Raw genomic sequence first — 15,388 nt, 5'->3', positions numbered from 1 at the left:
GGTCCCAGGCCCCACAAAGCCTTGTGGACAATGAAGAGGGTCTTGAACTTGATCCTTGCAGTGACTAGGAGCCAGTCGAGAGATTTCAGCACCAGAGAGATGTGGTGCCTGGGCATGAGGCCAAGGATAAGTCTTGCGGTTCTGTTCTGGATGAGTTGCTTATGGTGCAAAGCAGAGGCAGGGAGGTTGAGAAAGAGGCTGTTGCAGTAGTCCAGCCTTGAGATAACCAGGGCTCTGGAGACAGTGAGCCGATGGGGGAAGGTGAGAAAAGGAAGAGTACCTCTGAGGAGGTGCAGCTGGTAGTTGGACTTTTTAGAAATGTCTGAAATGGGGGGCGTGGCCTGGAGCGCCGACGATGAGGCAGCTCCTTTAATGGCCTCCGCATGGGTCCGCGGTCACCATTGATTTTCCCCCGGTTCCTGCTCTGCCCGCCGTGCAATTTATCAGAATGCTGCAGGGGAGCATCCCCCGCACCGATGGCCGCAATCTGGGAGCCTAACACCCCCGGGATCCCTACAAACGCAGCAGAAGTTCTTTTCTCCGGCGGCCGGCGCCGCGACCAAAAGGGCGGCTGCTTCCTTCTCCCCGCTGGTGCGCGGCAGACCTTGGAGACGGGGTTCCCCCCCTGTGCACTCGGGAGGTGCAGTGAGGGCGCACGCCTTCGCCCGCTAGCCTCACCCCACCGCACATGGATCGCCTGTGCTGCTGGCTCGCCCCGCTCCCCCTGAGCCCCGGAGGCACGAACTGAGTCTCCCGCCACCCGCTGCCTCCGCTCCGGCCCCGGTGCGTCATCGCTCCGGCCTTCCACCACTCGGACACTCTCCCGCTCCATGCCCGCAGTCCGCGGGTTCCTGGCCTGCAACCCCGTTGGGCCCGCCTGTGCCGGTGCCCCCGTGCCCATCCTGCGGGACCCTGGGGCGGGGATCCTCAACTGCTGGCCCCCTCCTGGAGGAGTGGGGCCCCCACGCCACTTGCCTGCGCCTCGGCCCCCGGCTTTCAAGAGGGACCCTTCCGCCATTCGGGTGAGCCCGGCGGCCCGCCAACACCAGGTCCTCGGCTGCTGGCCCCCTCCTGGAGGAGGGGCCCCCACGCTGCCTTGCTGCGCCTCGGCCCCTGAGAGGAGGCCCCCAGCACCAGACCCACAACTGCTGGCCCCTCCGAGAGGGGGGGCCCCACGCTGCCCACCTACGCCTCGGCTCCCAGCTCCTGAGAGGGACCCTTCCACCATCCAGGTGAGTCCGGCGGCCCTCGGCGCTGGTGGCGATCCCGCTCTCTCCTGCCTGGAGCGCTCTGGGGATTTTCCTCTTCTGTCCCCCGTTGGCTCCGGGACCTTCTGAGGCTCACAGCATTCCTACAGCCCGCCGGCCTCCGAGTCTCCTACGGGCTGCCCCTGGTCCGTCGTGACACCCTCCTTGGCCTCCTGGGGTGCCCCTGCCCACCCCTCCTCACCGCCTACCGCCTGCACCCTGGGCCCCTGCAGCGGAGGGTGAATCGGCGACCCATAGCCATCCTGCACAGCGGAGCCCCAGCCTGAGCTACGCCGCTGACTTTCCTGGGGCGCCCCTGCCCATCCCCATTTTACAGCTGAGGGGAACAGACCTACGACCCTGGCTGCCTGACCTGCTCTACGGAGGGTGACCTGTGGACCTGCTACCTCCTGGCCTCTTGATGCGAGGCCAACAAGGTATTTGATCACTCTTGGGGGGGACTTGACCATTGACTGTTTGCGCTGCCTCCTGGGGCGTCCCGGCCCACTCCACTCCCCTAGCCTTGCTGTCCCCAGAATCCGCGGCCGATGCCCTGAGTCTCGGTGCGTGGTTGCCGGGCCGAGCCCCCTGAACCGGTCCTTCACCTTGAAACTGTTAGGGAGAATTCTCTGTTTAGGCTGAATTTCCTAACCTAGTGAGTCCCCCAGCAGCTTTGCTGGATTTTTGGGGTTTATTTTTTTCTCCTGCCAAGATTGAGACTCTTTTACCCTCACTCTTGGGCATGATTTGAGTGTGTTTCTTTGACTCTAGATGTGTTTAATGGGCTATGGGGTCTTTTACTCCATAGGGTTTCATGTGTTTTTGTGATGTGTGTTACACAGCACCCTCAGTGCAGTAACACAGGGGTGTCATAGTGACCCCCCAATATAGACTCCATACCCTGGGACTGACTACTGTCTCCCAGGGCATGTAAAGTCACCATTGACTTTACTAGTCTCAAATTCTGAACAGAACCAGTACAAACCATCATATTGTGGATGTACTGGCCGGGGCAATTCGATTGCCCCGGGGTCTGTTAGTCGAGGGGGCACATCTCCGCCCCCCCTGATCGAGTTTTGGCTGGTGGCAGTGGATACTACTTTTTATATTCAACCACGAATATATCTCTATGGGATTTCCCATTGTTCGAGGCTACCAACTTTAATTATTTAATTCCTATAGCCCCGAACATACCACCGGTTTATTTATTTAATATTAATTCTCTGGTTGGTATTTTTTGCCAGAACTCGGTTCTAAAATCGTGTTTGTGTTCGCTTCTGTGACTCCAACTCAAGTTGAGCCCTTTGATCCACTTTTTGACAGAAGCCCTCCAAAGTGGTGCCACTCTGTCTGGGGTACTTAGGAGGGGTGGAGGGGGATTTAGGCACCCTGGACTGAGTTGCCTTGGCAACTCAAGTCGCACTCTGTCCTGATTGGCCCAAGTGGTGAGCCGGCTGGCTCACCACTTAGCATGTTTGAGTGACAGCTAGGCTGAGTGAATGGGGGTTGTCTTCATAAAAGCAGGGCTTTGGGGACTGGAACTTTAGAAGTCGCCACAGGACCTAAGAATCCGACGAGGGAGAAGCTGAGCCGACCTGCTACGACGACACCACCGGTGGAGCACTGCTGAACCGTCTCACCACTTTTCCCAACGACAGAGGAGATCTCCAGCCCGGAGAGTCTTCTTCCTTCGACTGGTGGGGATAACCAGTCTGCTTCCTTTTTTCGCTTCCTGGAGCATCTCGTGGCCGCCTTGCCTGTGCCAAGCACCCCGGCAACCGGGATACCCCGTTTTACCACTACATCGAATCAAAGGGTAGTACCTTTAACCGGAAAACTCCACGGCTGGTTTCTTCCCTGGCAATGCAACGACCTTCATCTTTCCTCCACGTCGAGATCTTCTCTTCCTCTGGACGATGACGCGACTTGCACCCGCTGCCAGGAACAACTGCCCCCGCTGGAGGATCCTTTCCACATAAGGTACCGTGTTCCGCCTGGCTTCCCTTGCAACCGACTGTACGGGGTAGATTTAGCCCCCAGCTTTCGACCGTGGGTTACCCTGGGACACCCTGGCTAAACTTTTCTGAGCCTAACTAAAACCTTTCTGAACTCCCTGCAAGACTTTTTAAGCCTGTTGTCATTGTGTGATCTTGGGTGCATTTGTGCCCTGCTCTCTCCAAGAGTGGGCCCGGCCTATGGACTTTGGCTCATAAGTAACTTTTGACTTTCCTGACTTGCTTAAGAGTTCCTTAGTATTAGTGTGGTGTATTTTCCTACATTCTGCCTTTTTCCCTCCTTTTTTCGTTAACTTATTGGAGTGCCATCTATAGTTAAGCGCTCACCTCTGTCTGGAAATAAGTGGTGTTAACTAAGACTTGTCTGATAAGGAATAAGGTATGTATATATAATAATAGTAACTGTGTTTAGAGTGATGTACAATAATAGTGCTGGAGTGTTTCAATAAGTGTGTTTTTAAATAAATAATTATATACCTTGATACCAAAGCTCTCGTCAGTGTTTGCTTGTGCTATTGTGTCTGAGTGCCTATTGTGTATACTTTACATACTGCCTAACTCTTCTTGAAGGATGTCTGACTGCTCAGCCACAGCTACCAGGTAAATCTGGGTGGTACAGACTGCTACCAAGTGGGTTTACTGCCAACACCTGTAGTCCTAAATCTTTTGTAGTGGTCCCCCAAGGAACCTGCACAGGTTTCTGCCTAACAGAAACCATGTCTAAAGCCTCAAAAGCCACTAAATCAGGTGACATTTCCACCATGCTGCTGGCCCCGGAGAGAGGGAAGAAGTCCGACCCCGCCCCCCAAACTCACTCCCCAGAAATCCACTGAAGATAAGGGGTCGCTTGCAACCAAGGAGGACCTCCAGGCTTTTATGACGGACATCAAGTCGGAATTCAGGTCCTGCATGACCGAACTAACGTCCAGGCTGGAGCAAATGGAACAACGACTCAGCAACATCGAAAGTAGGTTGGGGGAGTCGGAGGAGCTGGCTACGGATCACACTAATGCACTAACGGAGGTCCAGCGCTCTATCCGGACGCTAATGGACAGAACCGAAATCCTCGAATTGAAGGAGGAGGATTTGGAGAATCGCTCCCGGCGCAACAACCTCCGTATTCGTGGGGTCCCTTCCACGATCTCCGATAAGGAGCTTCCCGGATACGTAAGCCTCTTTTTTAAATCCCTGCTGCCAGACATGGATGAGACACAGCTCCTGCTTGACTGCACTCACCGACTGCGGCCCCGCCGGGGATTGGACACAGACACTCCTCCGGATGTCATTACAAGAGTGCACTTCTACACCACTAAGGAAGCCATCTCGGTGATAGGCCGTTCCAAAGATGAACTCTCTTTCCAAGGCTCCCCATTGAAGATTTTTCAGGATCTCTCCCCCTTGACCCTCCAAAAACGCAGGTTGCTGCGCCCTCTCTCGCTCTTCTTGCGAGACCAACAGATTCGCTACTGCTGGCTGTTCCCCACAGCGCTACAGTTTTCATATAAGGGCACTTCTCACACCATTAGCCATCTGGACGACGCAGCTGCCATCCTCCGTCCGGACTCCCCTGGGTCTACAGAACCACACTCCTCAAGCCAGACAAGCTTTAGTCAAGACGCTGCCTCACCCAAGCCAAAGCAGACCCCGTGGTCGAGAGTGCAGCGGAACCGCAAACCCAGATAGCGGGGGCTAGTAGCTCCGAAACACATATAACGCAGGAACCACTGAAATACCCACAAGCTTACCGCGGACCCAATGCGGTCCATACCCTCCTCCAGGGTGGATGTCATCTATTTTACCCCTGGAGAGACTCTCAATTACATTGGAGATGTCACCCTGCGACGTCCAGGGTGGCCGGGGGAGTCACCGACTAATCAAATTCGGTCCCCCCGGTCACAGTTTGGCCCTCTCGTTGGAGGCCACTGTTGGAAGTTTTTGTCTCCCGTTGGAGACTTCCTTTAAAAACGTTCAGCCATTAGAAACCTTAATCCTGCATCTCCCTCACGGCTATAGCTGACTCTGCTCGCACCACTTCCCCTCTCCCCCCCCCGCAACAAGCGGACTCAGGGCTTCACCCCCCGCACCTAACTTTGAAGCTCACCACTCTAAACGCCAGAGGCTTGAACTCTCCCCCGAAGCGGAAATCCATCCTACACATGCTGCATAATGAGGGAACCTCTATCCTGCAAGAAACGCATCTGCTCCCGACAGACTTCTCTCACTTACAAAGCAAGCTCTACCCCCTGCAATTCCTGGCCTCCAGAGGTACCAAGAAAGGAGGCACTGCAATTTTATTTGCAAGGACCCTGAAACCTCAGATCCTAGAATCGTTGAGTTGCCCCGAGGGCCGCTTCATAGCGGTCAAATGCTCAGTACTTGGTCAACTCTACACCCTGGTCTCAGCTTACGCCCCGAATGAGCACCAAGAAGGCTTCTACCAGGACCTGGAGGATTCCCTCCTTCCATTCGTTGAGGGACAGGTGATCATTGGAGGAGACTTCAACAGGGTCCCGGACCTACTCAGGGATAGGTCTCACCCCTCGCCAGCTAGAGACCTGAAGCTGGCCACGGCCCTACTCCACTTATTCCGTGTGGTGAACGTTGTTGACTCCTGGAGAGTGCTATCTCCTGAAGAGAGAGACTTCACCTTCTATTCATACGTTCATCGTACCTTCTCCAGGATCGACTTGATGCTGGTTTCCCCCCAGATTCTGTCCTTCACAAATAATGTTAAGATTGGCTCCCAGATCCTCTCAGACCATGCCCCGGTTTTGCTCGCCTTGCGGGCTCACGACCCGGATCCACCTCCCCGCCGCCAGTGGAGCCTGTACGACCCCATCCTGGGACACATGGCTATAAGAGATACGATTGCTACAACGATTAAAAACTTTTTTGCTGAAAACCCTGACGAAGACACCTCCCCAGCCAATACCTGGGATGCTATGAAGGCAGTACTTAGAGGGGAGTTGAATGCCCAAGGCGCCGCTTACCACAAACAAAAGCAGGCAGCACGGACTATCCTAGAAATGGAGGTTTGCGAGGCAGAGGCCGTTCACAAACGCAAAGGCTGGTCCCCGAAATCCTACAGGGCCCTGGGGATGGCGCAGCAGAAACTCTAAGCGCATTACACTGACGCTACAGCAAATCTGTTGACCAGAACCAAGCAATGGTACTACATCCACACCAACAAATTACTGGTCAGTAAACTGGCCAAGGAGAAGAGCAGGAATTTCATCCCAGGCCTGCGTGATGCGCAAGGAAGGATCCATCACTCGGAAGACGAGAAATTACGATTGGCGACAGCCCACCAGTTGGAGATAATGACCGCGACCCTGCGAGACTCAGATCTTCAGCGCGCCTACATTCAGGAAGCCTCGCTTCCACCCCTCAATCCGGAGGCGAAAGTGGAATTGGAGTCCCTGATTACTACTGAGGAAGTGGAGGAAGCTATCAAAGGCCTAAAGCCGAGGGCTCCTGGCCCTGACGGGTTCTCCACACGCTTCTATAAACTCTTCCGCCCTCAACTGGTGGCCCCCATGACCCGCCTCTTCAACTCGTTCACGGTCTCCGGCACCGTCACCCCATCGATGCAGGAATCTATCACCGTTTTAATTCTTAAACCTGGAAAAGTCCCCCTTTAAAATAGCTCTTATAGACCAATCTCCTTGTTGAACTTGGACACTAACATCTACTACAAAGTCCTGGCCAATCGCCTTGCCCCAATCATCCCGAGCATTTTAGATCCGGACCAGACGGGGTTCATCCTCCACAGATCAACGAAGGACAACATCCGCAGGGCTCTAGATCTAATAGAAGTCACTGCCCAGTGTTCCCAGCAATTGGCCCTGATCGCCCTGGACGCAACTAAAGCCTTCGATAAAATAGACTGGCCTTACCTCTCGTTCGCCTTAACGGCCTTTGGCTTTGGACCAACGTTCATGCGGATGGCCCTGGTGAACTACCAGACCCAGAGGATCCTGCTGAGAGTCAACGGCCGCATGTCGGATCCGATCTCTCACATGCGGCACGCGACAGGGATGTCCGCTATCTCCCCTGCTCTTCGCGTTGGCCATGGAGCCGTTGGCCCAGCGAGTTTGCCAGAACCCCCTCATCTCTGGCCCGAAGATCAGCGCTACCCAACACAAGATTGCCCTCTATGCGGACGATGTGCTGCTGACCATCACAAACATCAAAGATTCTAGGACGACGGCCCTAGCAGAGATCCAGACTTTTGGGGACGTTTCGGGTTTTGCTATCAACTTCCACAAGTCAGTTGCCCTCGGCGTGGGACTGTCCGCATGCGAGATAGAAGCCTTGCAGAATCTTAGCCCGCTCCAATGGAATACTCAGGCGATCCCTTATCTGGGTGTCCAGATCCCCGCTGACCCTGCGAAGATCTACCAGGCCAACTTTCCCCCACTCTTTGCGGAACTAGAGAAGGACCTTGCCCGTTGGCAGACACAGCAACTCTCGCTTCTGGGGCGCATTACGTCAAGCAAAATGAACCTTCTCCCCCGATTTCTCTACTTATGCGCTGCCCTTCCAACCACAATCCCCCTTTCCCCTCTGCAGCGGCTCCAGAGGAAAATCGTTGGCTTTATATGGAAAGGCAAGAAAGCTCGGATTCCCCGGACAACAATGATGTCCAGTACGAAAACTGGGAGGGCTGGGAGTCCCGGACCTCTGGAAATATCACATTGCAGCACAATTGGCCCAATTTCAAGCTTGGGACCTGGCCTCCAATCGCCCGAAATGGGTGGAAATTGAACAATCTCGCCTTCCTCTTCCCCCCGCTTCCTCCCGTTCATTCCCACTATTCTTAGACGCAACTGGCCAGGGATACTGACTGCCACTAAGCAGACCTTGAAAGCCTGAGAATGGGCCGCAGGCGTGGAGGCATCCCTGGATCCCTTAGCGCAGCCTCCCCGATTTTTCTTAACCCCGCCTTCACCCCGGGAGCTCGCCCGCAAAACTTCAGGAACTGGGTGGCGGGAGGCCTCGAAACTTTGGGACAGCTCTTTGAGAACGATGCTCCTCTCACCTTTGAACGATGCAAGGTGGATTTTCCAGCTTGCAGAGACGGACAGATTTTCTTATGCCCAACTAGGGCATTGGTGCACTCACCCCCAGACTCGAGCCGCTGCAATTAGACCCCTGGCCCCCCTAGAACTTATGATTAAGGACCTGCCGGCCCAGGGTAAAATCTTGGCCCTATACAAACTCTTGCAGGATGACCCCCTACTCTTCAGGCCCTCCTATATGGCCCAATGGGAATCGGACCTGGGTCAAGCGATCGAAGACCACACATGGATAGACGTTTGGACGAGAACACATAGGACATCCCGATGCATTACCAATCGGGAATGCGCTCAAAAATTCTTGTTGCGCTGGTATTACCCTCCCTTACGCCTCCATCATTTCCAGCGAACCATGGACCCCCAATGCTGGCGCCAGTGTGGCTCTATAGGTTCCTACTTCCACAGTTGGTGGACTTGCCCCAGAGTGAAAGAATTCTGGACTCAATGCCTGGCCATTATCCGAGAGATGACCCAGATGGAGATCCCCCTGGCACCTGAACAGGTCCTCTTGGGGATTCCACTTCCAGACTCGTATCAGAGAACAGGGAGAAGAGCGGCACTGGTCTCCCAGCTGTTACTGGCTGCCAAAATCACAGTGGCTCGAACTTGGAAGTCTGCAGAAGGCCCCCTGATAAGTCTCTGGTGGCTTAAACTATGGGATATCTTAATAGCCGAAAAAGTCACAGCAGCCAAAGCGGGTCTGCTTCACCGATTCGCTGACATGTGGGCCCCAGTTTTGGACTATGACCGGAATTACCCGGCCTTGACTTTTAAACCCCGCCTGATTGCCAGGGCCCTTTCCCCATCGGAGGGGGGCTCCCAACTCGCTCAGGCCGAATGAGACTTCCTCTGCTGCTGACGCGGGATCCTGTGGGGGTGGGGAGGGAAGGGGATTTGAATCTATTTTGTTTGATTTGCCCCTGGGACTTACATGCCATTATTGTCTTGTTTCCTCTGTGCTGTGTTATAAATAAACAAATTAAAAAAAAAAAAGAAATGTCTGAAATGTGAGGAGAGAGTGGAGTCGAAGCTGACCAAGGTTTTTTGCCTCGCAGGTGGGTGCGGGCGCAGGCCCAAGGGAGGCCGGCCAGAGTGAGAGTGGAAAGCAGGAGTACCAATGCGACCTATCTCAGGCTTACTGGTATTGAGGCAGAGGTTGTTTGCAGCACACCAGGACTAAAGTGCGGATAGACAGTCAGATATGAGTGAAGTAGAGGAGGTGGCTGAGGGTAGCCTGAAGGAGAGTCGAGTGTCATCCGCATAACACTGGAAGTTAGAGGTGAAAGTGGCAATCACACGTGCCAGGGCAGCCATGTAGACATTGAAGAACCAGGGGGAGAGGTTAGAACCCAGCAGAACGCCACAGGTTGAAAGAGTGATAGTAGAGAGAAAGGACCCAAGTTCCACCTGGCATGGGCAGTGGGATAGGGAGGAGGTTAACCACGCCAGACCCTGACCTGATACCCAGGGTGTGGCAGAGCCGTGCGATCAGGATGTTATGGTTTACTGTGCCAAAGGCAGAGGAGAGGTCAACGAGAATGAGGACAGAGGGAGTGTTAGTGTCAAGTTTTTAGAACAGGTATTCACGGGTGTTCAGAAGAGCAGTTTCCATGCCTCTGGATGCTCTAAAGCCAGGCCGATGGTCGTGCAGGCAACCAGCAGATTCAGTGTGGAGGGTGAGCTGAGAGATAGCCAGCTTCTCCAGGAGTTTGCCCAGGAAGGGGGTGATAGAGATGGGGTGGTAGTTTGCCAGAATGGAGGGGTCGGCAGAGGGTTTCCAAAGCAGAGGGTGCAAAAGGGAGTGCTTAAAAGAAGTTGGGAAAACTCCAGTGGCAAAAGAGAGATTGCAGAGATCAGCCAAGGCTGGAGTGAGAGAGTCAATGTTGTCCTAAATGGGTGAGGCCTTCATTGACTGGACTTTCTGGCGACCTCATCAGGTGTGATGGGAGTGAGAGAAGAGAGGAGAAGTGGTGGAGGGGCCAAGAGAGGCTCCATAGGTGTTGGTGCATGATGTGGTCTGGGAGTGAGAGATGAAAGGATGTCTTGGGTTTTTGCAGTGAAGTGTGAAGCCAGGACCGAACAAAACGTCCTGGTTGGCTGTGACAGAAGAGGAGGCTGCTGCAGGATTGGCCAGTTCCTTACAGACTTTGAAAATGTTGGCTGTGTTGTTTGATGCAGCGGAGATGCAGGCTTGAATAAAGACTCCTTCCTTCGTGTGGATGCAGAGTCGATTTTGCCTTTGGAGGCGGCACGCCAGTTTGTCAGAGGGTCCGCCTGACAAATTCCATTTCTGCTCAGCTGCCCTACACTTGCGTTTAAGGGCAGCCAGATCAGAATTGTACCAAGAGTTGCACTTTTTGGAAGGCTTCAGTCAGACCCTCATGACCGGGGCAAGAGTATCAAGGGTGTTAGAGATAGAGAGATTGAAGTTCGTGAGGGCTGTGTCAGGGTGGTGGTCAGTAGCAGGAGTAGGAGGCGTAGAGTAGGTGGAGGCAAAGGCAGCCACTGTCACTCTATTCATGGGTCTGGCGACTATGAAATGGAGTGGCCGTGCGGGGTGTGCCGATGCAAGAGGAGTGGAGAGCTTCAAGTGTGAAGAGAGGAGAGAGTTGTCTGTCCAAGAGAGAGAGGTAGTGAGAGGGATAGAGAGAGGGTTGTCGGTAGAGATGAGAGCATTCAAAATGTGGCCCGCTCTGTGCATGGACCCAGACGGTAAGACAGAGAGCGAGAGTGAATTGCATAGGTTGCAGCAAGGTCCAGAGGAGGCAGGAGAGTCCAGGTGGATGTTGAGGTCAGCCAGCAGGAGGAGTTGAGAGGAGGAGGAGTAGAGAGGCGGCCAGGTCAGCCCATTCCGAGAGGAAGAGAATGGACTGTCCTGGTGGCTAATAGAAGGTGGCCATAATGAGAGAAAATATAGAACTAGGCTCTTGAAGGAGGAGTAGGCCTGAGTGGGGATGATGGACACAGGGAGGACTGTGTCAAAGCTCGTGAGAGAGCTGTCCTTAATCCAGGTCTCCATGATGGTGAGCACATCTAGATCCATGCATTCAAGGAGGTTGCAGATGTCAGACGAGTGTTTGACAGCAGAGCTAGAGTTAAGCGTGGCAATATGGAGCAGCTTTCCATCTTTGAAGGTCTTCCGAGGGGGGCGCAGAGGACGTTGGTTCCACACCCCCGGAGGGTGGCAAGATAGCCAGGGGGATAGAGGAGGATGGGGGAGGAGCCAAGGCAGACAAGGGAGCCGGGACAGTGAGGCAAGGCAAGGGCATCTGTGTAGAGAAGGAGGAAGGCAGGGCAGGCCAGGGAGCCTGTGACGAGGAGAAGGAATGCACAGAAGGCGAGGGAGCCAGTGCAGATGAGGAGGAAGGCACAGGGGACAATGGCTTCTTCTGTGCAGAGGATGAGGAATGCACAGTGGGCAAGGGAGCCTGTGCAGAGGAGGAGGAAGGCACAGTGGGAAAAGGGAGCCTTTGCAGAGGATGAGGAAGGCACAGCAGGCATGGGAGACTGTCCAGGGGGAGAGGTAAGGTTTGAGAGGCGAGGTAGGAGCCTATCAAAGAGAACAAGGTTGGGTTGAGGACCCTGAACCATGATGGTTCCATTCTGATATATACATATAACTGAGTTAATTTAAGTGCAGTGACTAGAAAATATAACAGAAGACTGATACAGGATGAACTTCAGTCAAATAAGAAATGCCACAATTTATAAAAGTAAAGCACATGAAACCCTATTGCCAACATAGATGTGTCCCGCAATAGCTCAGAAATAAATGTACACTTTATATTTTGCACAATGATTATCTACCACAGAAAATGGGCAAGGACTGATTGAAGAGAATTTGAATAGCTCTCTTATACCTACCTCCCAAATCCTTTGCAGAATGTACGATGCAAAGGGTGGCATTCCTGGAGGACCACCAGCAAACTCCATTAACATAGTCAGTAATTTGAAAAAAGGATTGGCTGCCTAAAACATACAAAAACAAATGCAGGTCAACTAAGTAGAATAATACTTTCAAAAGAACAGGTACATATGTAAAACAAAGATGCAATCCTTCACATTTTAACTTCATTTGTGATATATGCAGAAACGTATAGAGCTGGCATTTGGGGCTTCCTGCATACTGGTCCTTCAGAAACGACAACATATTTTCTGCAAAATAGTACTTGGATTACCATCTGCACCAAACTATGCAGTCCAGATGGAAATTAACTTTACATGTATTGAAGACATTCTGAGCCGTCCCTGACATTATAATCTTGACTGTCTGCAGGAACACCAATGCCACATTATTTAAGAAAGTTTAATTTTATGTAGTGTTGGGACTGGATTTCTATACTCTGGCCTGGTGGACAGATGTATGGGAGGCCGACCTAGTTAGTGAACAGGGACAACTCTGTGAGTTGTGGCCAAACCAATCAATGTAGCACTGAGAGTGGTCAAAGCCAAGTCTCAGAAAGGGGTGAGCCTGGTTAAGGGTCCACAATGAGTCCACAAGGTAGGTAATCAAGGATTACAATTAGACAAGTACTTATAAAATACAATATTTATTTATGGCCAAGCAAACAGTATAAAAGTGACTATAAGCAAGTAATAAAATCACACAAACTAATAATAAAATACATATATACAGCCCCAGTAGCCAGTGCAAAAAAAACAATACCCCCCCACCCCACAATACCGAAAAGAAAGGCATGGTTATATTTGTAATGGCAGTCCACAAGAGTAACAACCCTAACTTTAGAAGTACAACCCTAAGTTGACTGGGGTCTTGCGCCCAAAAAGTTCCCAAAGTTCCAAGTAGTTTTGTAAGGCAGGAAAAAGTTAGGAGGAAGGTCGTGCGGCTAGGAAAACTGTTCCAGAATTCAGGTAAGTGTCTATTCTAGTGAATAAAACGGTCTCCAGCTTTCGGAGTGCTCGCGTGAACAAGCAATGGCAAGGCCAAACTATTGTACAAGTTGTAGAAGTTAGGAAAACTTTTATAAGGGGACATAGGGGTTCAGGTAAGTACAAATGTAACTCACCCCCCGTACTCCAGTTTCAATTGGGACTTGCCTGGTCTTCAGAGTGTCGTCGGATGTCACGTTTCCCACTGTTTCTTCTGGACCTCGTGCCTAGGAGTTGCAGGTGCGAGTCAATCCCCAGTCGGCCCCAGATGCTGGTACAACTTGTTCCAGTTGACAAATGCAGCTCACTTGGGTGCATGCCTCCTCTCAACCCACGACTGGATGTGGGGAAGCTTTTTCTGACGATTGGCACTGTTGCACGGCGACAGGAGGGGACAGCCTTGTATCTCGGGCCCCTTAGATGCTGGGACACTGAAATTCAACAGAGGAGACTGCTGTAGGACAAGCTGGCAGCCCCTAAAGTTTCGGGCTGAAATGCGGAACAGCGACGTCTGCAGTGCGGTAACCCAAAGCTCAAGCTGGTCAGGTAGTGGGCGGTTAAGGAGCACTACAGAGGACTCTTCTTCACAGGACACCATTCCTATGATGGGAATGGTTGGTTCCACCACTCAAAGGACAAGCAGAAACATTGTGGCATGGCCGTGTTGGGACATAAGCCACAGCTAGTAGCCAAACGCAGTAAAAGTGGAAGGGCTAGCGAAAAGTATTGCAAAAAAAGTCAAAATGCAACTGCTGCCACCAGGTTGTCTTTAGGCACATCCAAAATAACCAAAATAATCCCTTTTGAGTGTGGTGTAGGGTTATACAAAAGAAGGAGAAGTTACTTACCATAATGTTCTTTCTATGGATTCTTCTCACGCAGATTCCTCATCCGATAGATATTTCCTCCAGGTTTGCTGCTCTGGAGTATTTTCGACAGGGGGCGTAGTGGACCTCGACCCGGCCGTTGACCATAGATCCGTCTTGCTCGGCGTCTGGTCGTCGGCTACGGACATGAGGTCAGGCGTCGTATAAATACCACATCACTACGTCCCAACTTCAGTTACCCCTTTTTCCCCCCATGAGCACTACACAATGCATAGGAAAACAGAGAGAACAAACTGGCTAAGGAGCCCTTAAAAAGAAAGTAAAATAAACATCTAAAGGAGGAATAATTGAGCAAACACTACAAGTAGCATTAGAAAAATCTTTGTTCTAAGAAACTGTGGCAGGAAGATAGATAACGGACACAGAGGACCATCACCAAGTCAGCATCAAAGAGAAGATGCGCACCAACCACCATTTTTCTGAGTGGGGATGGAAGGGAGGGGAGATGAGGAATCTGCGGGAGTAGAATCCATGAACAAAAACATTGCATTAAGTAATTTCTCCTTCAATGGATTGCCTTTCTCCCGTATATTCCTCATCTGATAAGACTCCCAAAGCAGTAAATGAAGGAGGCAGGCTGAAAGTTATAACAAGAAGTTTGCAGCACTGCCCATCCAAAACATGCATCAGAAGTACGAGCCACATCCAGACTGTAATGCTTTGCAAAAGTACGCAGCAATGACCGTCTCACAGCGTGACAAATCTCCCAGACAGGGACTCTCCTCTGCGATGCTGTGGATGCTGACACTCCCCTAGTGGAATGGGCCCTGATGCCTGCTGGTAATTCCTTCCCAGCAGCCTGGTAAAATTCATCTATGCAGAAAATTATCCAACATGATAAAGTCTGCTTTGTCATGGGCAGGCCCTTTCGGTCTAAGGAAAAAGCTACGAAGAGATGGTCAGCTCTCCTGAAATCAGCTTTTCTGGCAATATAACTCAACGGCCTCTTCGGGTCTGGGCGATGTAACCACTCCTCCTGTTCAGAAGTGAAGGGTGCGGAGGAGGATAGAAGACCAGAAGGTCGGTGGACTGCGACAGGTGATATTCTAAGACAGGCCTTACCCTGAGTGAAATTTTCTCCCAGACAAAAACGCAGGAAGGGTGGCTTACAAGCTTAAAGCACAAGGCCTGCAGTTCACTTACCCACCTAGCGGATCTAATAGCCACCAAGAAGGTTGTTTTAAGGGGGGCATGGCTAACTAGCCATGGATTAGGACGAGTCTCTTTGCGTCGCTCCAGCCGATCCGACAACGATGCTAGAAACCACGCTT

At 52.1% G+C, this 15,388-nt stretch overlaps 1 protein-coding gene across 1 annotated transcript in view; it reads right to left on the bottom strand.

Annotated features, from left to right (window-relative positions):
• USP34 (ubiquitin specific peptidase 34) overlaps positions 1 to 15,388 on the bottom strand; it is a 3,618,222-nt gene that overhangs the window by 590,825 nt on the left and 3,012,009 nt on the right. Inside the window, exon 65 of the mRNA XM_069608012.1 lies at positions 12,205 to 12,309. Coding sequence (XP_069464113.1) covers positions 12,205 to 12,309 — 105 coding nt within the window. The remainder of the gene's footprint in view (positions 1 to 12,204; positions 12,310 to 15,388) is intronic.

This window comes from Ambystoma mexicanum, chromosome 4q (genome assembly GCF_040938575.1).
Source record: "Ambystoma mexicanum isolate Mex_15411 chromosome 4q, UKY_AmexF1_1, whole genome shotgun sequence".
NCBI classification, from domain to species: Eukaryota; Metazoa; Chordata; class Amphibia; order Caudata; family Ambystomatidae; genus Ambystoma; species Ambystoma mexicanum.
Note: the sequence above shows the minus strand (reverse complement) of the source record. Positions and strands in the feature narration are given on the sequence as shown.